General features: G+C 42.3%; 1 protein-coding gene across 4 annotated transcripts in view; it reads right to left on the bottom strand.

The window, feature by feature from the left end:
• Positions 1-24,500, bottom strand: part of PRKAG2 (protein kinase AMP-activated non-catalytic subunit gamma 2) — a 348,191-nt gene that overhangs the window by 127,831 nt on the left and 195,860 nt on the right. Inside the window, exon 1 of one of the 4 annotated variants that reach the window (XM_069729761.1) lies at positions 1,379-1,887. The exons of the other annotated variants lie outside the window; for them this stretch is intronic. Coding sequence (XP_069585862.1) covers positions 1,379-1,472 — 94 coding nt within the window. The 5' untranslated portion in view covers positions 1,473-1,887. Of the gene's footprint in view, positions 1-1,378; positions 1,888-24,500 lie in introns of those variants that run through there. 4 annotated transcript variants of the gene reach the window in all.

Here is a 24,500-nt window from a genome sequence, read left to right as displayed (position 1 = left end):
ATTATTTTTGTAAATAAATGTGCGTTCGTTTCATTTTGTGTTTTTGCATTACATATTGCAGCACCTTGAAAAATGAGCCTCTCTCCAAAATGGGCCCCGGGCCACCCACCTCCTAATCCGGCCCTGGCCTGCCATGAAGGCAATCATCAAATGATATGGCACTGTGTACTTACAATTGCTCATTTTGCCCTTCTACCCATATAATTCTTCTTTCCATTAGGTCTATGACATCACGTGATTAAACACTGAGTAGCTGAATCCAACAAGCTCTAAGTAGAAACAGGAGCAAATTTTTGTCCTGTAAGACTCATCCCCTTCTTCAACTCATGTCCTGATCCAACTACTCCGCTCCTCCCTGCCAGGGACATTGCAGTGATATAGAATTGTAGTTCTAATGTTGACTCATGCAGGGAAAAAAAGACTTACTGTTTCTACATAGAGCTTAGATATCGGAGTTATCTTAGAATCGGAGTTGGAAAACCTGCATAAAAATGATCATAAGGTCAAAATACTCACATGCCTAATAATTCTGCACTGTGTGTATCTATCTACACAATGAAATTGAACACCACCAGTCCAATAGCTGGGGTGCAGGCCTGCAGGTGGAAAAGGGCCTCCGTGCAAAAACAATATATGGGCTTATTGCAATATCTCATCATAATGCACAATTCCATCTTTTTTGGAGTCGACAGTGGGCCCCCTTACCTGTTGAGCGCCTGTACTAATGTTATATTCACCCACACTTCTGCCTGAGGGTGTGCTAAAAAAATATTTAGCCAAAAAAAGGACTAATATTTTACCATGTTACTTGGGTTGAAATGTTTCTTTACATTGGGTGAATAAGTCAAGTATTCCTCATGATTGTTTTGAGTACAGCCTCTTCTGGAATCTATCTATCTATCTATCTATCTATCTATCTATCTATCTATCCCATATCTATCTATCTATCTATCTATCTATCTATCTATCTATCTATCTATCTATCCCATATCTATCTATCCCATATCTATCTATCTATCTATCTATCTATCTATCTATCTATCTATCTATCCCATATCTATCTATCTATCTATCTATCTATCTATCTATCTATCTATCTAAAACATGTAAACTGAATAAATATTTTTAACATGACACCATTAACTCTACAGTCAGCATTCATTCTCTTTTTTTGTTATTATTATATTTAGCCAACCGTTTTAAGTGAAATATTATTAATATACTGTACGTATAAGATCACTTTCTATGGAAAGTACATTTACTTGCAGTGGCAGATGTGAGTAGATATCAGAAGACCTGAGGGTATAGCGCATATTAGGGAAATCAAGGCAACTTTGTATATGCAAAACCCTAACACAACAAGGTGTACACTTCATACCTAGGAGTCCATGAGGTTCTGATTGACGTCTCTCCGTACCTCGTCCCTGATCCTTTTTTTTCTTGCTACCTCTGAGACTGCCAAATCGCTTCATCAGGGGCAGTAAGTAACTCCTCTTCAGCAGATCATATCCAAAACAAATGGAAAAAAAATAAATAAATTGGCAAAGATGTAAAAAAATAAAGTCTAAAAATAATAACACCCTATAGAAAAAAAAATCTAAGACTGAAGATTGTGTAGAAATCCACTTGTTGATCCACCTTGGAGCCTAGGAAGTATGGAGCAGACTCTCCCAGGCAGCCTGCATTACAAGCTCTGCTATAGATCTGCGAATCGCACACTGAATTCTTCTCCTTAAGTGGTGAAAGAGGCTGCGGATTCCGCACGAGATCTTCCTGCGTGGGGAAGGTCAGCAGTGACCGATAAGGCTCCTTTTATGAAATTCCACATCAGGAAAAGTCAGGCATGAGATTGTCATGTGTGGTTGTGAATAATGTCTCTTTAAAAAGACTGTAAAAGGAATCCACCCTTGTCCAGACAATTCTTGGCACCAATTGGCCGGAGCACATTCTCATTATAATGTGACATCACGCAGCTATTTTGACTCGTGCGCTGTGCCCATTGCTGGAGCAGGAAAGCATATGCTGGTTACGGGTTCATGTCAAGTGCTCTCCGGTCACCAGCAGATCCACATGTCACAGCAGCATGATCATTCAAAATAGAAAAAAGCGAAAGACCTGGGGCTTAAAAAGAATGCCACTGTGCAGCGAGATATTCGCCTGATTATTAACCCCCAGAGGACTGGGTGTGCGCTATCATTCCACTTTTTTTTCCTTCCTCTTTTTTTTGGGCAGCTTCTTGTGTGCTCAAGGTGCGATTCATTCATTTAGGAGGGTAAACAGTAAGGGCAGAATGGTGATTTCAGCACACAATGTTACTTGACCTTGAAACAGCCACTTGTCGTAACCACTCTGCTAACTGATAGGTCAAGTATGGCAAAGGATATCCCAGGACACTTTTATATCTCTTACATTTATCTCCCAAGACTCCATTCACATGTCCAGTTGTCATCTCTTTGTAACAGATCCAATATAAAAAAATCGGTGGATCTGTTACAAGCGGATGCAAAATGGAAACCATCTGTTTCCCACACACACGCACACATATATATTATATACAGTATATATATATATATATATATATATGTATACAGTACTGACCAAAAGTTTGGACACACCTCATTTAAAGGTTTTTCTGTATTTTCATGACTATGAAAATTGTACATTCACACTGAAGGCACCAAAACTATGAATTAACACATGTGGAATTATATACTTAACAAAAAAGTGTGAAACAACTGAAATTATGTCTTATATTCTAGGTTCTTCAAAGTAGCCACCTTTTGCTTTGATGACTGCTTTGCACACTCTTGGCATTCTCTTGATGAGCTTCAAGAGGTAGTCACTGGGAATGGTCTTCCAACAATCTTGAAGGAGTTCCCAGAGATGCTTAGCACTTGTTGGCCCTTTTGCCTTCACTCTGCGGTCCAGCTCACCCCAAACCATCTCGATTGGGTTCAGGTCTGGTGACTGTGGAGGCCAGGTCATCTGGTGTAGCACCCCATCACTCTCCTTCTTGGTCAAATAGCCCTTACACAGCCTGGAGGTGTGTTTGGGGTAATTGTCCTGTTGAAAAATAAATGATGGTCCAACTAAACGCGAACTGGACAGAGTAGCATGCCGCTGTAAGATGCTGTGGTAGCCGTGCTGGTTCAGTATGCCTTCAATTTTGAATAAATCCCCAACAGTGTCACCAGCAAAGCACCCCCACACCATCACACCTCCTCCATGCTTCATGGTGGGAACCAGGCATGTAGAGTCCATCCGTTCACCTTTTCTGCATCGCACAAAGACACGGTGGTTGGAACCAAAGATCTCAAATTTGGACTTATCAGACCAAAGCACAGATTTCCACTGGTCTAATGTCCATTCCTTGTGTTCTTTAGCCCAAACAAGTCTCTTCTGCTTGTTGCCTGTCCTTAGCAGTGGTTTCCTAGCAGCTATTTTACCATGAAGGCCTGCTGCACAAAGTCTCCTCTTAACAGTTGTTGTAGAGATGTGTCTGCTGCTAGAACTCTGTGTGGCATTGTCCTGGTCTCTAATATGAGCTGCTGCTAACCTGCGATTTCTGAGGCTGGTGACTCGGATAAACTTATCCTCAGAAGCAGAGGTGACTCTTTGTCTTCCTTTCCTGGGGCGGTCCTCATGTGAGCCAGTTTCTTTGTAGCGCTTGATGGTTGTTGCCACTGCACTTGAGGACACTTTCAAAGTTTGCCCAATTTTTCGGACTGACTGACCTTCATTTCTTAAAGTAATGATGGCCACTCGTTTTTCTTTACTTAGCTGCTTTTTTCTTGCCATAATACAAATTCTAACAGTCTATTCAGTAGGACTATCAGCTGTGTATCCACCAGACTTCTGCACAACACAACTGATGGTCCCAACCCCATTTATAAGGCAAGAAATCCCACTTATTAAACCTGACAGGGCACACCTGTGAAGTGAAAACCATTCCCAGTGACTACCTCTTGAAGTTCATCAAGAGAATGCCCAGAGTCTGCAAAGCAGTCATCAAAGGAAAAGGTGGCTACTTTGAAGAACCTAGAATATAAGACATTTTCAGTTGTTTCACACTTTTTTGTTAAGTATATAATTCCACATGTGTTAATTCATAGTTTTGATGCCTTCAGTGTGAATGTACAATTTTCATAGTCATGAAAATACAGAAAAATCTTTAAATGAGAAGGTGTGTCCAAACTTTTGGTCTGTACTGTGTGTGTATATATATATATATATATATATATATATATATATATATATATATATATATATATATATATTGCGAGGCTGTGGCCTTTGATACAGCTAGGGGGCGCTGTTTGTTCTCCCCAGAATGTGCATTCAGATGGATGAAGTCCATAGGTGTGCATGAGAGTCATGGATTTCCGGTCCGGGTTTTCCATGTGGCTGAAGGCCACAGGTTTGTGTGTGTTTAAAAGCCCTGCAGTAAGGGGTATGGGTGTGTCAGGTGTCTGGCCAGGAGAGTCCAGGTGCACGTCAGTGTCAGTCTGGTGTGTGCTGGTCTGCAGAGTGCATGGAGGCCAGCAGAGCCAGCACCCAGGGCAGCTGAATAGCCTGGCACCCGCAGCGTACACAGAGATGCAAGTCGTCCATGGTACTGGTCTCGGATGTGGTCAGTCCTGTGCCCGGAGGTGGATATCCTGTGCCCGTAGGAGTCGGATGTGGATGTCCTGTACCCGAAAGAGGACTAGCATGTGTAACGACTGCAAACAGGTGGATATGGTGCCCGGCTGCTATCCGGAGGATATCCTGAACTGTGTACGACTGTGTGAGTAATGAGTCTGTAGGAGACTGTGATACAGCGATGCAGGACACCCACGAGAACTAGTCAGAGGAGGGCTGGCGTGTGTAGTGTCTGCAACATATGAGGCTGTGTGTACGGAGACGTATAGCGACTGTGAGATGGCGTGCGGTCGCCCAGGGAAACTGGACAAGGGAAGTCTGGCCTGTTTAGGGACCGCAAATCTAAAGCCATGTGATATGCATTACTTTGAACTGGTGTAAATTGATCACTGAAGTTATATGCATTTATGTAAAGTGGACTTTAATGCTGTGAAGGAACACATTAAAAGAGACTTTTGTGTTTGAATTTGTGGGTCACTGCTTCTTCACTGCGTACGATGCTACTGCAGCTTTACAATATATATATATATATATATATATATATATATATATAGTACATATGGATCAAATGGATCTGATAATATATATATATGTATAATATCAGATCCATTTGCTGTCTTTTTTTCTTTTTCAAAAAAAGTTGCATAGGCTTGATCCAGCTTAAACAGATAGTGGCTGGAAAGGAAAGGAAGATGCTTTATAACACTTATGTTCCTGTTCAAAATACAGAAACAGATACAAATAGAGAGATAACTGCTACACATGTGAACAGAGCCTAATCTAGAAGGTAAGCTCACCTGAACTGCAATGTAACATAGTAACATAGTTATTAAGGTTGAAGGAAGACTTTAAGTCCATCTAGTTCAACCCATAGCCTAACCTAACATGCCCTAACATGGTGATCCAGAGGAAGGCAAAAAAAAACCATGTGGCAAAGAGTAAGCTCCACATTGGGTAAAAAAAAATTCCTTCCCGACTCCACATATGGCAATCAGACTAGTTCCCTGGATCAACGCCCTATCAAGGAATCTAGTAAATATAACCAGTAACATTATATTTTTCAAGAAAGGCATCCAGTCCCCTCTTAAATTTAAGTAACGAATCACTCATTACAACATCATACGGCAGAGAGTTCCACAGTCTCACTGCTCTTACAGTAAAGAATCCGCGTCTGTTATTATGCTTAAACCTTTTTTCCTCCAGACGTAGAGGATGCCCCCTTGTCCCTGTCTCAGGTCTATGATTAAAAAGATCATCAGAAAGGTCTTTGTACTGTCCCCTCATATATTTATACATTAAAATAAGATCACCCCTTAGTCTTCGTTTTTCCAAACTAAATAGCCCCAAGTGTAATAACCTATCTTGGTATTGCAGACCCCCCAGTCCTCTAATAACCTTGGTCGCTCTTCTCTGCACCCGCTCTAGTTCAGCTATGTCTTTCTTATACACCGGAGACCAGAACTGTGCACAGTATTCTAAGTGTGGTCGAACTAGTGACTTGTATAGAGGTAAAATTATGTTCTCCTCGTGAGCATCTATGCCTCTTTTAATGCATCCCATTATTTTATTTGCCTTTGTAGCAGCTGCCTGACACTGGCCACTAAATGTGAGTTTGTCATCCACCCATACACCCAGGTCTTTTCATTGACGGTTTTGCCCAGAGTTTTAGAATTAAGCACATAGTTATACATCTTATTACTTCTCCCCAAGCGCATGACCTTACATTTATCCCCATTAAAGCTCATGTGCCATTGATCAGCCCAAGCTTCTAGTTTACATAAATCACCCTGTAATATAAAATTGTCCTCCTCTGTATTGATTACCCTGCAGAGTTTAGTGTCATCTGCAAATATTGAAATTCCACTCTGTATGCCCCCTACAAGATCATTAATAAATATGTTAAAAAGAAGAGGGCCCAATACTGACCCCTGTGGTACCCCACTGCTAACCGCGACCCAGTCCGAGTGTGCTCCATTAATAACCACCCTTTGTTTCCCATCCCTGAGCCGGCTCTTAACCCACTTACACATATTTTCCCCTATCCCCATTATTCTCATTTTACGTATCAACCTTTTGTGTGGCACCGTATCAAAAGCTTTTGAAAAGTCCATATACACTACGTCCACTGGGTTCCCTTGGTCCAGTCCGTAACTTACCTCTTCATAGAAATTGATGAGATTAGTCTGACAGGAACGGTTCCTAGTAAACCCGTGCTGATACTGGGTCATGAGGTTATTCCTCTTCAGATACTCCAGTATAGCATCCCTTAGAATGCCCTCCAGGATTTTACCCACAGTAGAGGTTAAGCTTACTGGCCTACAATTACCGAGTTCAATTTTTGTCCCCTTTTTGAATATTGGCACCACATTTGCTATACGCCAGTCCTGTGGTACAGACCCTGTTATTATGGAGTCTTTGAAGATTAAAATAATGGTCTATCAATGACTGTACTTAATTCCTGCAGTACTCGGGGGTGTATCCCATCCGGGCCCGGAGATTTGTCAATTTTAGTGATTTTTAGACGCCGACGTACTTCCTGCTGGGTTAAGCAGGTGACACTTAATGGGGAATTTTTGTTATCACTGATCATTTTGTCCGCCATGGAATTTTCTTGTGTAAATACTGATGAAAAAAAGTCATTTAGCATATTGGCTTTTTCCTCATCCTCATCCACCATTTCACCCAGACTATTTTTAAGGGGGCCAACACTATCATTTTTCAGTTTCTTACTATTTACGTAGTTTAGGAATATTTTTGGATTATTTTTACTCTCTCTGGCAATGAGTCTCTCTGTCTCAATCTTTGCTGCCTTGATTTGCTTTTTACAGAATTTATTTAATTTTCTGTATTTATTTAATGCCTCATCACTACCTACTTCCTTTAATTCTCGAAATGCTTTCTTTTTGTCACTTATTGCGCCCCTTACAGCTCTATTTAGCCATGTTGGTTTCCTCCTATTTCTAGTAGGTTTATTCCCATATGGTATATATTGTGCACAGGTCCTATCCAGGATGCTAATAAACGTCTCCCATTTTCTTTGTAAGGCCGGGTTCAGCATATGTTAAATCATCCTGAAGAAACAGATGATTTTTCATATATATATGTATATTTTTTTTGTCATCAATATATCTGTTTTTGCATCGATATGAGAACTGTTTTTTATACATCAACAGTTAAAAAAAGGTTAAATAGCCAAGAACAGATTCATATGGTCCTATGGCCTTTATTTTTTCCTTTCTGGGTTTTCTCCTCTTCAGGTGTTTCCCATTGTCCAATTTTGATTGCCCTATCACATTCTGGGTCGGGCTATATATATATACAGTGGGGCAAAAAAGTATTTAGTCAGTCAGCAATAGTGCAAGTTCCACCACTTAAAAAGATGAGAGGCGTCTGTAATTTACATCATAGGTAGACCTCAACTATGGGAGACAAACTGAGAAAAAAAAATCCAGAAAATCACATTGTCTGTTTTTTTAACATTTCATTTGCATATTATGGTGGAAAATAAGTATTTGGTCAGAAACAAAATTTCATCTCAATACTTTGTAATATATCCTTTGTTGGCAATGACAGAGGTCAAACGTTTTCTGCAAGTCTTCACAAGGTTGCCACACACTGTTGTTGGTATGTTGGCCCATTCCTCCATGCAGATCTCCTCTAGAGCAGTGATGTTTTGGGCTTTTCGCTTGGCAACACGGACTTTCAACTCCCTCCAAAGGTTTTCTATAGGGTTGAGATCTGGAGACTGGCTAGGCCACTCCAGGACCTTGAAATGCTTCTTACGAAGCCACTCCTTCATTGCCCTGGCGGTGTGCTTTGGATCATTGTCATGTTGAAAGACCCAGCCACATTTCATCTTCAATGCCCTTGCTGATGGAAGGAGGTTTGCACTCAAAATCTCACGATACATGGCCCCATTCATTCTTTCATGTACCCGGATCAGTCGTCCTGGCCCCTTTGCAGAGAAACAGACCCAAAGCATGATGTTTCCACCACCATGCTTTACAGTAGGTATGGTGTTTGATGGATGCAACTCAGTATTCTTTTTCCTCCAAACACGACAAGTTGTGTTTCTACCAAACAGTTTCAGTTTGGTTTCATCAGACCATAGGACATTCTCCCAAAACTCCTCTGGATCATCCAAATGCTCTCTAGCAAACTTCAGACGGGCCCGGACATGTACTGGCTTAAGCAGTGGGACACGTCTGGCACTGAAGGATCTGAGTCCATGGTGGCGTAGTGTGTTACTTATGGTAGGCCTTGTTACATTGGTCCCAGCTCTCTGCAGTTCATTCACTAGGTCCCCCCGCGTGGTTCTGGGATTTTTGCTCACAGTTCTTGTGATCATTCTGACCCCACGGGGTGGGATTTTGGGTGGAGCCCCAGATCGAGGGAGATTATCAGTGGTCTTGTATGTCTTCCATTTTCTAATTATTGCTCCCACTGTTGATTTCTTCACTCCAAGCTGGTTGGCTTTTGCAGATTCAGTCTTCCCAGCCTGGTGCAGGGCTACAATTTTGTTTCTGGTGTCCTTTGACAGCTCTTTGGTCTTCACCATAGTGGAGTTTGGAGTCAGACTGTTTGAGGGTGTGCACAGGTGTCTTTTTATACTGATAACAAGTTTAAACAGGTGCCATTACTACAGGTAATGAGTGGAGGAAAGAGGAGACTCTTAAAGAAGAAGTTACAGGTCTGTGAGAGCCAGAAATCTTGATTGTTTGTTTCTGACCAAATACTTATTTTCCACCATAATATGCAAAAAAATGATAAAAAAAACAGACAAAGTGATTTTCTGGATTTTTTTTTCTCAGTTTGTCTCCCATAGTTGAGGTCTACCTATGATGTAAATTACAGACGCCTCTCATCTTTTTAAGTGGTGGAACTTGCACTATTGCTGACTGACTAAATACTTTTTTGCCCCACTGTATATATATATTCTCCCTTCACCACACTACATTGCTGGCTATACTTCAAATTGGATTAATGCTAAGGAGTTCCAGCTCTTCAGCAAAGGGATTTTCCCAGCTACACAAACACCGTTTGTATTTCTGCTGTGTGTTTGTATTTCTGCTGTGTGTTTGTTTGTCTACCTACCTTTCCAGTACCTTTCCTTTCTCCTCACTTAGGTTGATGAGCGATTATTCTTGTTTTATTTATTGTTTTATTTAGTATTAATATTCTCCTTAGATCTCCTTATTTCCCCTTCGTGGACATGATTTAAGTTTCCTCACTCTGGGTCCTCGCATCCCTCTGCACACTTTCCCTCTCTTGATTAGTTGTGCACAGTGGCCCCACTCTGATTCCTCAAGAGGTACGAGAAACTCCCCGGGAGCCAAGTTTGAGGTGGTGTTTTCAGTTGTGCGGCTAAAGCTTGTCTAGTCTGTACATGGACCAGTAGTGTATGGGTTCAGCTTCTCTATGTTGTAGGCTTAATTATTCCTGCTATCCGTGAATAAGTGAGTTAGGTGCATTACAGTGCTCAGTCGTGTATCATTTTTTCGTTGTATACACCTAATTGAAGCGGCAGCCAGACGTAGTCAACTACGTCTTCCTACCTTCCTCCAATAGGCTTATACAGCTGAAAATGATGCATGACAAAACACACTGTGGCTCAGTCTGCATAATTGTAGTCAATGGCTGCGTTGGCACATATGTCCAAATCTCATTTTATGGGCATAAGGCTATAAGCCCCGATAGAGCCACTGAATGTAATGGCATATGCTATGTGAACCCAGCCTTAGAGGGTTTTTCCCCAAATGCTTAGTTATTACCTGTCCATAGAGATAACTTGCTGATTGCTTACAACAGTGCTTTCCAATTTATGGCAGTCCCATTGACAATGAATTGAACAGAGGCTGAGAATGCGCAACGCCACTCCATTCAAGACAGAGCCCGTTCTTGTGGTTCCAGACTCCCGTTCTCAGGATCACTGGAGGTCTCAGAGTTTGGACCCCAAGCAATCAGCACGTTATTCCTTATCCTACTGACTGCTAGGCCCCAAACCGGTATCCTCCTCCCACATAAAGTACAAGTAATGTATTGTAAAATGTTCATAATGTTTGATCCTTTACAGATGTTGGCACCAAACTGACACTTCTGCATATAGATACAGACCTGTGATGTCTAATCTCATTAACTGATCACCTTACACCTGTTGTTATCCCCCAATGAGTTTCTAGGGATTGGATTTTTAGCAAATGTACTGCACACAGTGAACACTACACACACTCGGACACTGAGACACAAGCTTATTTTCATAGCTACATGGCTTCTTCAGTGATGCAGAAATGTTGCACACCCTGACTACTCCTGATGTGATTCAGGCCAAACAACTTTCTATTTCTCTCCGTTAGAGTCAATGTCGCGATTATATTTCTGTATTGCAAAGATCACTAAATGCAACTTTATTTCATTGTGAACCAGAGCTGCTGGGCACTGAGCCCAAATACAATTTATGTAATCCAGATGCATCTCTTAATTCCTAAATATATAATGTAGCTTCAGCTTCTAATATCTAATGGATCAGGGATGGACACACCACCTATGTAGCTGGTTCAGCTGCAAACAGGCCCAGAGGGGGAAGAGGCCCATCCCTACTGTGAATCAATGCCAGGCATGCAGAGGCCGGACAGATGAGCAAAAGGATTGGTGTAAAATTACCCCTTCACATGCAATACGACTGGGCTCGGCGACATAGTGAGGTGTGGCTAAACCAGGAAAGGGGTGTGGGGTCATTGGGGAACGCTAACAGCTCAACAACAAGTAGTGTCTATGCAACATGTGTCTAGTGTGTGACTAGTGTCTATGTGTCGTGTGACTAGTGTCTATGTGGTGTGTGTCTAGTGTGTGACTAGTGTCTATGTGGTGTGTGTCTAGTGTTAATATGTCTTGTGTCTAGTGTATGACTAGCATCTGTGGCATGTGTCTAGTGTGTGACTAGTGTCTATGTGGCATGTGTCTAGTGTGTGACTAGTATCTATGTGGCATGTCTAGTGTGTGACTAGTGTCTATATGGCATGTGTCTGGTCAGTGTGTGACTAGTGTCTATGTGGCATGTGTCTAGTGTGTGACTAGTGTCTATATGGCATGTGTCTAGTGTGTGACTAGTGTCTATGTGGTGTGTGTCTAGTGTGTGACTAGTGTCTATGTGTCTGGTGTCTAGTGTGTGACTAGTGTCTATGTGGTGTGTGACTAGTGTCTATGTGGTGTGTGTCTAGTGTTAATATGTCTTGTGTCTAGTGTATGACTAGCATCTGTGGCATGTGTCTAGTGTGTGACTAGTGTCTATGTGGCATGTCTAGTGGGTGACTAGTGTCTATGTGGCATGTCTAGTGTGTGACTAGTGTCTATATGGCATGTGTCTAGTGTGTGACTAGTGTCTATGTGGCATGTGTCTAGTGTGTGACTAGTGTCTATGTGGCGTGTGTCTAGTGTGTGACTAGTGTCTATGTGTCTGGTGTCTAGTGTGTGACTAGTGTCTATGTGACTAGTGTCTATGTGGCATGTGTCTAGTGTGTGACTAGTGTCTATGTGGCGTGTGTCTAGTGTGTGACTAGTGTCTATGTGTCTGGTGTCTAGTGTGTGACTAGTGTCTATGTGACTAGTGTCTATGTGGTGTGTGTCTAGTGTGTGACTAGTGTCTATGTGTCTGGTGTCTAGTGTGTGACTAGTGTCTATGTGTCTGGTGTCTAGTGTGTGACTAGTGTCTATGTGGCATGTGTCAAGTGTGTGACTAGTGTCTGTGTCTGGTGTCTAGTGTGTGACTAGTGTCTATGTGGCGTGTAACTAGTGTCAATATGTCTAGTGTATGACTAGTGTCTGTGGCATGTGTCTAGTGTGTGACTAGTGTCTATATGGTGTGTGTCTAGCATCTCACTAGTGTCTGTGTCTTGTGTCTTGCGTGTGATTAGTGTCTGTGGCATGTGTCTAGTGTGTGATTAGTGTCTATGTGGCGTGTGTCTGGTCAGTGCGTGACTAGTGTCTATATGGCATGTGTCTGGTCAGTGTGTGACTAGTGTCTATGTGGCATGTGTCTAGTGGGTGACTAGTGTCTATGTGGCATGTGTCTAGTGGGTGACTAGTGTCTATGTGTCTGGTGTCTAGTGGGTGACTAGTGTCTATGTGGCATGTGTCTAGTGTGTGACTAGTGTCTGTGGTGTGTGTCTAGTGTGTGACTAGTGTCTATATGGTGTGTGTCTAGCGTCTCACTAGTGTCTGTGTCTTGTGTCTTGCGTGTGATTAGTGTCTGTGGCATGTGTCTTGCGTGTGATTAGTGTCTATGTGGCATGTGTCTAGTGTGTGACTAGTGTCTGTGGTGTGTGTCTAGTGTGTGACTAGTGTCTATATGGTGTGTGTCTAGCGTCTCACTAGTGTCTGTGTCTTGTGTCTTGCGTGTGATTAGTGTCTATGTGTCTGGTGTCTAGTGTGTGACTAGTGTCTATGTGTCTGGTGTCTAGTGTGTGACTAGTGTCTATGTGGCGTGTAACTAGTGTCAATATGTCTAGTGTGTGACTAGTGTCTATATGGTGTGTGTCTAGCGTCTCACTAGTGTCTGTGTCTTGTGTCTTGCGTGTGATTAGTGTCTATGTGGCATGTGTCTAGTGTGTGACTAGTGTCTATGTGGCGTGTGTCTGGTCAGTGCGTGACTAGTGTCTATATGGTGTGTGTCTAGTGTGTGACTAGTGTCTATGTGTCTTGTGTCTAGCGTGTGACTGGCGTCTATGTAGGTGAGTCTGGGATGTTTCTGTCTCTTTGGGAGGGGACATACACTTCTGGCACAGGGATCCCGCACTGTAAGTGTCTGCCCCTGTAATGGACTGTAGGAGTCATACAGAACAAGCTTCCCTTTCCTTCAGGCGTACCCGTTAAAAGAGAATTTCCCTAATTTCTAATAGAATTTCCATTGTTGCACGCCTTGCGATCCCTTTCGCAGATATAAGGGAAGCTGCCATCGCCCTGTCTTCTTGAGAGAATGTATCTGTACATAACACGTTAATATACATTACAGAAATGACAGAGAATTATATATGTCAATTAAGTATGACAGTCAGTAAATTATGCATGGTGTAACATCTACTGCTGACTGATTGCTCCAGCAATGGGAAACGATCCAGCAATGTACGGTTTTCCTGCCATTAGACTCCCCAGTTACACTGAGACATTAAAGCCCCCATGGGTAAGACACGAGCTGTAATAAATGATAGGAGCTGTATAATCCGAGCCCTGGAAGCCTTGCGTCACCCGCTGGAATCTTTAGTCAGATGAGAAATCGCCTTCAGCCGGTGCTTACTGTTACCTGTGCTATCTGACCTGATCAATCAGTGACTGCGGTATAAATAGAAGGGGATTCATGTTCTTTCCAGGGTCCCATTGAACCAGTTGGCTTTGTCACTTGCTTGCAGAATTTTAATCACCTAATGAAATAATAAGAGACTGGTGTCTGACAGGCCGGTGTCATAATGACAATATAATGGAAAGGAAGGAAGAAAAGTCATCAGGACGCACGTGATACTGAGACACTTTAGGGTTCGTGCACGAGACCAAATTATCAGTCTAAGTGCGATCAGACAAAACATCACACCCGACAATGTTAGTCTATGGGATGTGCACTTGTCCGACTTTTTTTTTCTCAGAGTGTGTCCAAGGAAAAAAGTTGCAGTATGCCCAATTTGCATCCGATGTTTGGATCGTGCTCGGCCTTGCAAGTCAATGAGTGAGTGGGAAACATTGAGCTGCACTCGGAAGACATCTGAAAGCAGTCCTATTTCCATGGCATCACAGAATGAGGAAGATGGAGAAATGTTTTTTCACTTTAGTTGTATAAGTAACTACACAGGAAGTGACTGACAGTGGAAGACAATATGATCTATACATACAGTACATGATGTACAGAAATAAGGGGCTAGTACTATCTAATGAAGACTGTAGTATCAGTACATATATAATTTACAAGAAGAAACAAGGAGACAGTAGAATGTGTGTTTACATTACTTACATGGAGGCAAAACTATATTTACATTGATCATTTATGCAAAGAAAAAGAATAGTGCTACCCATGCTGAGATTAATGGGTAAGAAGTATTTTCTAGGCTCTAATATCTACAGAGAGAAATGGTGATACAGCACTATCTGTGCTAGTGCAGCGCCCCAGGGTTCTGGTCGTTGCAGTAATGTCATTCTTCCACCAGGGGGAGTGATGTTACGTCTGAAGGCAATAAAGGAAATCTCCTTACCAGGTAAATACTATGCATGCAACATGTTCACACTCCAGATCAGAAGGGGGAGCTCTAAGCCTGTTTTAGGTGAACTCCCCTATAAAACATCCTGATCTGGAGGGAAAAGGAGTTCAGAGTTCAGTTCCTGTGAGGAAGACAAAGGAAGAGGAGCTCTGTGGCATGAAGTGCTACAGCTCCTGGGAAGAGACGTAGAAAGCAGAACATATTGCAGAGAGTGTGCAGGTAAGCAGAGCACAGGAGAGGAATATCAGAGGGAGATCAGCCAGGAGCAGGCTGCTTCCTTCTGAGGCGCAGAATCCGGTAGCCAGAATACCGAGGGAGTAAGGATCTCTACGCTTTACTTCCGAGACTGGTAAGACAGGTAATTCCATGTTACCAATCCGACCTTATACCCAGGAGGCACGGTGGCAACTTGTGGGGGCTGGGGCGTGATAGTGTCCCTGTAAAAAGCCTCAGGCCATCAGTCATACGGGTTTGTCCTATCCTATCCATCAGGGGGACAGAGAGAAAGAGACTTAACATCTACAATAGTTGTGAGGACCTCACCGAGAAGCTCAGCAGGGAGGTACTACAACACTCAGGCGCTAGAGGAAGGCTACTGATTTCCACCTGGATAAGGGGACTCTGGATTTGCCTTCAGACCGGCCGGACTCTGCCAGCCCTGTGATCCGGTGCTCTGGACTGTGGACACAGAAGCCTTCAGTAAAGGTAAAGAGACTGCAACCTTGTGTCCTCGTTATTCACTGCGCCTTACATCATCTACCATCCACCATCTACACTCTGGGAAGCCCTGGGGACATACTTCACCTGTGGGAAGGTATACCATCTAGCTGCCATAACATCACCCCAGCGGACCCCTAAGCAGCGTCGGTCACCCTGACCGAATACCACAGGTGGCGTCACGAACACTATCCCTTTAAAGACCTTTCCCCCCCATTTATTAACGGACGTTCCCTAGGGCCACGGACCGGGTCAGCCACTGTGACATCCCCGCTGAGAACCGAAGGACCCGGTACCAAGTACCCCACTGCCTTACTGGGGGCGCTTCACCAACATTATTTACAGGGAGAAATTTGCTATCCACTTAATATCCTAAATATTTTGTTAGTTTTGCTGCATAACTCACTACACAGGGAGAGACTGGGAGGAAGAACTATCTGTGCCTATAACATTTACAGAGAGATAGGGTGACAATATGACCAATGCCTACAATAGACCATTGTCGCACTATGACAGACTTCAGTAAGAAAGAGCGGCCGCAAGCTGTCCCTGGAGCTGAGACACAAACTATTCCTGTCCCAGGGATACTCTTAAAGGTAGAGCGTCCTGAGTTTCCAACCTTACTATGCCCTATAAAAACTCTCATCTGCCCAACTCCCCCCCCCCCTTCATGAGGCATGGGACAGGAATGAAAGGTAAACCAAACATAAGGACAAAACAGGAATAACAGAAAACCACTATCATAAAAAAGCACGAACCAGCAATAGGGAGGAAGATAGGGACGGGGAGGAATAAACTGAATTGGAACAGGGATCAGGAGATACACACACACGTATAACAGCAAACCACAGAACACTCCAACTCCAAACTTCAACTACTTTGCTTTATCACCCAGCATACATTTAGCCCAACTTGGGTCTCTCCCTAAGGTGGCTAGCATGTGTGTATCGCTTGCTCACCGAGCCCCACTCCATACAGCCAACCAATTCCAGCCCTGTGCTGATGAGGGCCTAAAGCCCGAAACACGTGTCCACAGGTAGGAATTGGTTGGCTGTGTAAATTTAGAAACTAATCCGCAGCATTGCACGCTTGGCGGTTCCAAGCGCTGTGGATTAGACTGGGGTGGAAAGAGATGATTTGCATAGCTCCGCCTACTGCAAAGGATTCTGGGTAAACCAGCTATTCTTTGTATTATGCTGCTTGCAAGTACTTTCCGTTTCAGGAAAGCATCCACTATGTATTTCCTTTAAGTAGAGGGCTTTTCGGTCTCTTTCGTCCCGCTACATTTAGCCCAACTTGGGTCTCTCCCTAAGGTGGCTAGCATGTGTGTATCGCTTGCTCACCGAGCCCCACTCCATACAGCCAACCAATTCCAGCCCTGTGCTGATGAGGGCCTAAAGCCCGAAACACGTGTCCACAGGTAGGAATTGGTTGGCTGTGTAAATTTAGAAACTAATCCGCAGCATTGCACGCTTGGCGGTTCCAAGCGCTGTGGATTAGACTGGGGTGGAAAGAGATGATTTGCATAGCTCCGCCTACTGCAAAGGATTCTGGGTAAACCAGCTATTCTTTGTATTATGCTGCTTGCAAGTACTTTCCGTTTCAGGAAAGCATCCACTATGTATTTCCTTTAAGTAGAGGGCTTTTCGGTCTCTTTCGTCCCGCTACATTTAGCCCAACTTGGGTCTCTCCCTAAGGTGGCTAGCATGTGTGTATCGCTTGCTCACCGAGCCCCACTCCATACAGCCAACCAATTCCAGCCCTGTGCTGATGAGGGCCTAAAGCCCGAAACACGTGTCCACAGGTAGGAATTGGTTGGCTGTGTAAATTTAGAAACTAATCCGCAGCATTGCACGCTTGGCGGTTCCAAGCGCTGTGGATTAGACTGGGGTGGAAAGAGATGATTTGCATAGCTCCGCCTACTGCAAAGGATTCTGGGTAAACCAGCTATTCTTTGTATTATGCTGCTTGCAAGTACTTTCCGTTTCAGGAAAGCATCCACTATGTATTTCCTTTAAGTAGAGGGCTTTTCGGTCTCTTTCGTCCCGCTACATTTAGCCCAACTTGGGTCTCTCCCTAAGGTGGCTAGCATGTGTGTATCGCTTGCTCACCGAGCCCCACTCCATACAGCCAACCAATTCCAGCCCTGTGCTGATGAGGGCCTAAAGCCCGAAACACGTGTCCACAGGTAGGAATTGGTTGGCTGTGTAAATTTAGAAACTAATCCGCAGCATTGCACGCTTGGCGGTTCCAAGCGCTGTGGATTAGACTGGGGTGGAAAGAGATGATTTGCATAGCTCCGCCTACTGCAAAGGATTCTGGGTAAACCAGCTATTCTTTGTATTATGCTGCTTGCAAGTACTTTCCGTTTCAGGAAAGCATCCACTATGTATTTCCTTTAAGTAGAGGGCTTTTCGGTCTCTTTCGTCCCGCTACATTTAGCCCAACTTGGGTCTCTCCCTAAGGTGGCTAGCATGTGTGTATCACCCAGCATAGTGTCTCCTAAAAGCGAGGAAGCAGAGCTTTCACCGGCAGGACAGAGAGGGTCTGGCCAAGTTTTATAGGAAGAGTTAACGACCAGATCAGAACCAGCTGAAATGGAGCTGCATGTTTCTGACGTAGAAAGGGTTGTTAACCTCTTCAGCACCAAAGGAAACCAAATTAATTTAATATGGGATCCAAACACACAGGCTAAATGGAAAATCTGCAAATCACAATACGCAGTGATCTTCTACCCCTAGATCTCTCAGGTAGGTGTGACACAATCGTGACAACCATTTATAGAAAGAAATAGGGAAACTTTGTTATTTTCATAGAGAAATATTGAGGCAGTACTGTTACATACGTAATGTAGAGGGTGAAAAAAGGGGAAATTAGAATATTTGATTAAACTAGTTATAAAGAGGCAAAACTATCTTTACGTTGATCATTCATGGAAACGAAAAAGGGCATTATTGTGCGCGCATACAGAGAGAAACAGGGAGGAGTATTATCTGGGCTCACAACATCTACAAACAGAAACATGGAGGCAGCACTACCTGTGCCAATATAATTTACAGCTAAATAGGGGACATTGCTATTTGAAAGACATAAGGATGCAAAATTACCTGTGGCTTCAGCATCAATAAAGAGATATAGGGATACAGCGCTAGTAGTGCTTACATTATTTTCCAGGACATTACTCTATAAGTATAATAATGTCTTTCTCTACCTTCTTCTTCTCCACTAGGTGACCACCACATTGCAATAAAATTAAGCACAGACATAGTGACCATTTTACAGAGACATGGTTTATAGAATAGCAAAGCAATTTTGGGTTTAGAATCAACGTAATATTAAGATTTATGTTTATGGAACGTTGATTTATTAAACTGATAAAAGAGATGACATATTTTGAAAAAAAAAAAAAAAGGAAAATAACAGCTGATAAAATGATAAAATTGACCATATTACAACTTCCCAATTTTTTTGTTATAGTATATTTTTGTTTCTTTACTACAGCAATATAACAGAAGTCTCTGATATGAGACTATATAAGCTAATAAATGTATGAGTGTTCTTCATGGAGTCGGCTGGTAAATCCAAGCTGAGCAGTGACATACCAATGCGAGGACACGTCTAGTCCTCCATTCTCATTAGAAGCGCATCACCTACTGAGCGCATTGCATCGATGTATACCCATAATGACAGGAAGGAGAAAATACTTTAACCAAAACCAAGGATTAAAAATTGATGGCCTGTTGAATTAGAGCCTGAGCGCGTCTGGGAACCGACTTACTTTGTGGTCTCAGAGTAGAAGGAGCTTTAATGATTTTACAGGAGAAATAAATGTTCTCAGCTTCCAACCATCTCAATGAACTTTTACTAGTAGCTCGCTGTTTTCTTCAACTGATCATGTTTTGGTGCAATTGTTTAAAGAAACATTAACAGAAGCAATTAAAATCAGTGATTCGGAAACCTTGTCTCTTCACATTATCTCCCTTGTACCCGACAATTAATATGGACTGTATAGTGGGATTCCTTGAAATGAAGAAAGATGCATTCCATTTAGCCAATGTAAATGTTTAACTGGATTTTACATAAAAGTCTAATAAGTAGGAGTACTACGTGTAAGGAGAACAAAAAATCCTATTAAAATCTAAAGGAGTTATGGAGAGTTTACATGATTGCATGAGGATTGTAGAATCTCACTATATAGGACAGGACTTGTTTGTAGTCGGTAAACATTGAAAAACAATGATTTGCCTACGAATTGTATACACAATGTAGTAGAATATTTAGAATACAAAATATTTGCAAAATATTTGTTTGGGATAACAGCTGTGAGGAATAGGAGGTTGTACATATATTTCCGCACAGTGGAGAAGTGAGAAAGTATCCACAGACTTAGGGAAGGCGGAGAAAACACGCTACGGATAATGGGTACATGAAGAGTAAATAGGTTCAGGATAGAAGCTGTGCTGATAGGTGAACTAATAGGGAAAGCAGCATCATTATTACGCCCAGACTTCACATCCAGCCTATATTACTGGGTGGGACATTCCCCAAGACAAAAATGGATCAGACTGGAAACTGCGCATCAGGGGACTGAAAATTTATGAAAGAATGAAAATTGGTGACAGAAATTTAGTGCAACTGTAATAACTAAAGGTAACCACTAACTTACAATATGTAAACATGTTTTCTCCAAGTCAGATTTCCACAAGCATTAATGTACTTACTTAAAAGTTCCCTTTATATCATCAATATTGTAATATTATCATATTTAATGCAATATTTGTAGGTCACGGAGTTACACAAGTCATCTGAGCTGTTAAAAAATTCCAGTGTAAAAAAAACAAACATTTGGCTGTTGCCTTATCAGTCTTTGGTTTCTAGGATTTACACATAAATTATTCTCTGATCATGTTATTTGTGTTGGTGAAGCCAGCATTGTTCTTGCTTATTTGGCTTACAGCGAACTTTGATATTAGCGTACTTCCTCTTCCTGGAGTTCACTGTTGGCAGCTCTTTTTATTTCTTCTTCTTTATTTTTGTTACAGTCTCTTCCAATTTATCTAATTATATTGTTACTAGATGGTGGCCCAATTCTAACGCATCGGGTATTCTAGAATATGCATGTCCACGTAGTATATTGCCCAGCCACGTAGTATATTGCCCAGCCACATAGTATACAGCACAGAGCCACATAGTATATTGCCCAGCCATGAACTGCGCCTGTGCAAGTGACACTGCCGCGGTGCCTTATGGAATTCGAGGACAGCGGCTGGAAGTTCCAGCTGGTGATTATATATTTATATATATATATATAGATATGCACAGATTTCCCTGGCATTTTGTGATGGGTGGGGCTCATGTATACTAACGTCTGCTTGATATTAAAAAGATTGTCAACTACTCTAGCATTGATGACCTATCCACGGGATAGGTCATCAATATCTGATCAGTCGGGGTCTGACACTCGGCACCCCCGCCGATCAGCTGTCACCGGTGCCGGAAGTCCTCACTTTTGGAGCTGGCCGTCTTCTGATAGTGGCCGCCACAGGGTGCTGCACATCCACCCCCTACTGATTTGACTAGGAGGCGGATATGTAGTACACAGCCCTGGCCACTATCAGAAGATGGCCAGCTGCAAAAGTGAGGACTTCCGGCTAGCGGCCTCCGCTGCCGACACCAATAGCAGCTGATCAGTGAGGGTGTTGAGTGTCGGACCCTGATCGATCAGACATTTGTGACCTATTTTAAAGATAAGTCATCAATTATAAAATAGTGGACAACCTGTTTATGTCCACTCCTATACTTTATTTATATCCATATACTGGCTTGGTGCACTTGCAGTTAATTAGTGTTGGTGCAGTTCATTACTATTTGTAGATACATTTTTATTCCATGCTCATTTCCACTGGTTGATCACTGAACACTTGTCCATTCCACCACTATAATGCATGGGAATTGTTATACTAAATACGCATTATCTTAGATCAGGGGTGCACAACCTGCAGCCCAGGGGCCACATGCAGCGCGCGATGCCATTTTGTGCATATGGACAGAAAAATGCTTGTCTGCCAGATTAACTATATGCGGGCAGCCACAAACAGAAGAGACGCGGTAGCCGCTCAGGGGTAGGGGCAGGACCTACATTTTTACTAGGATTTTACTGCAGATCCATGCTAAATAAATACTTGAAATAGAATCTGAATAAGCTTCCTGCAGGTTTTACTGGGAAATGTTCAAAATAATGTGAAAAAAGCAGCATCATGTGCACTAAGGGGACTTTTCCCATTTATAATCAGTCGGAAACTTATTCAAAGAGCATCTGACATATTTGTGTTAGGCTGCCGTCACACTAGCAGTACTTGGTCAGTATTTTACATCAGTATTTGTAAGCCAAAACCAGGAGTGGGTGATAAATGCAGAAGTGGTGCATATGTTTCTATTATACTTTTCCTCTAATTGTTCCACTCCTGGTTTTGGCTTACAAATACAGATGTAAAATACTGACCAAATACTGATAGTGTGACGGCAGCCTTAATGTGGATTTAGGAGCAGAATGTATTTCTAAACCCTTGTCAAAAACCTATGAATGTATGATTAGACTGCAGATAGGTAGAGATAAAAGTCCTGTGAGTATAATTTGTACCTATCAGACATTTATTTTATATACTTGTAACAAATGTCACTGAAGACAAAACCCTTTAATTTGTAGAGTTGGTTCAGTATGACAATCTGGCTCTTGGACGCAAAAAAAAATAAATGGTTGTGCACCCCCCTGATGTAGATGCTTTCACAGCACTACTGATCCCATTTGTTGCTGCTATTTTCTATACTTGAATTTCCCTTTTAAATCATGATACAATAAAGTATTTAAATTATTTAAATAATTATGGTCCTGGAGTAATTCCAGTAATTAAGTAATTCCTATTTCTTAAACTTATAATACCACACTTTAAGCTTCTTTAGTGTTTGAGTACTCATAATTGTACAGTGTGGAAATAAATCTGGAATTGGAAATATCTTAACATGATAAAACAATCTGTCGGTCCATAAACATAATGATAAATCTGTCACCTTTTCCCTATAATGTTGTACATAATCTCCCATATTATACATACACTGTATACACTACATACATTTCACCGCATTCCCTTCCATGGCTGATCCTAGGCTGTTGCGAGAGATACTTATTGCTGGCTTGAAGCCCAGACTCCAGTCTCGGAGATACTTGTAACATTCCATCATTCCGGCAGGAGACATTCTATACCATGACAGCCTTCATGCAGAACAATGGGATGACCATTTTGGGGAAGACTTTGAATCACAAGGAGTATCGTAAAAATCACAGAGTAAAAGCTCTTTTTAGATGTTCTCTTGAGGTTTGCCACTATCAGTGGGACCAGACCTTGCCTTTTCAGTATTTCAATTGTATTTGCCTCTAGTCTAAACTGAATACACTTGCAATCCCGAACGTGGAAAAGCCTTCTTCTAGAACTATGTGACCATCTAGAGTCTTGAAGGATATTCCGGGGTAAGGGTTAATATTTGGTGTTCTTGACCTGTCCTGTACAACTACCCTCTAAGGATTAAAATGTTCTACACAATACTAGGGCAAAATATCACCATACCACGTGCTCCTGAGCTTTCATGCTCTGCCATCCACCTGTGTTTGACGGTGTAAAGGTTATATTGGTATTTCATGCGATGCCCTCATCATGTCACAACATGTTTTATTTTTGTAAGAACAAAAAAATGATTGAGGATTGTCCAGCAGGTTAAAGTACGACGTGTACTGTTTCCCAATAAACAGAAATGTACCCGGCTTGTTACACATAAAGAATTAGTGAGCTATGCTCTTGTCCTAAACTAATTCTACTTATAAAAATTGGTTAATTACAGCAACAGTCTTGAGATTTCTGTATAAGGTGCAGGAGGTATCTTGATTTTAATTGTAAAATGATCCCAGCTAGTAATCATGGCTGTACAGCAGAGGAGACCAACCTGTGGCTCATGGGCCACATGTGGCTCACAAGTCCATGATGTCTGGCTCAGGACTGTCTGCCAGCTCGGAGCAGTAGTGGTAAGTTTGGCAAACAGCTGTTAAGAGAAGGTATCCAGATGGTGACTTTTGTGAGTAACCCAACATGGAGGACCAGATCTGGCTGCACATTGACTGGCAGTGTGGATAATGGAGTAATATTTTAAGCTGGATATAGGATGATAACCGCCAGTTAGAGGATTGTTGGAAGCTGGTTGTGTAGTGTGTAGGGAGTGCGTGATGCGAGAATACTGACTGAGGCAAGGTGGTCACCCCTGGGTATAAGTATGCATCTTATAAGGGAAGGTGTGATGTCTGCAGGAGAGCTTTGGCTGTCGTTATGCTCATAATGGGGGGGTTCTGGATGTGTTTTGTGATCATTTTTCAGAGCTGAATGTTGCTCTTCAGCTATGGCAGGTTGAGGACCACTGGTGTATAGCCAAAGTCTTTGTAACTTCAGGGACTTCTGCAATATGTTATTTCTCATTTCATCCAAATGTATGCATTTTGGCATCATAGTGCTGTATTACTGCAGTATATTCAACTAATAGTGTTACCGATTTTACAATTATTTGTCAATTCGCTAAACTAAGGAAAATCCATCCATGACCTGCCCATAATTTATGGGTACCAACATCACTGACTGTAACTGAAGAGTGCACAGTGCAATAATGTAGCGGCATCTCAGGTAAGACATTTAAGAAAACACACCCAGGGTTTGTACAAAGTTATTTCCGTAAGTTGTCTGCTATGTTTGATCACTGGGAGTTGTGATCACTGGGTCCCCTATCAAACACAAGAGAGGGGCACTAAAGATGTCTGTTTTATTGGAGCAAACGTTAGGCACGTTTGGCTATTTCTGGCAGTCCCAT

This window comes from Ranitomeya imitator, chromosome 6 (assembly GCF_032444005.1).
Source record: "Ranitomeya imitator isolate aRanImi1 chromosome 6, aRanImi1.pri, whole genome shotgun sequence".
NCBI classification, from domain to species: Eukaryota; Metazoa; Chordata; class Amphibia; order Anura; family Dendrobatidae; genus Ranitomeya; species Ranitomeya imitator.
The sequence above is the reverse complement of the archived record's forward strand: the minus strand, read 5'-3'. Positions and strand labels throughout refer to the sequence as shown.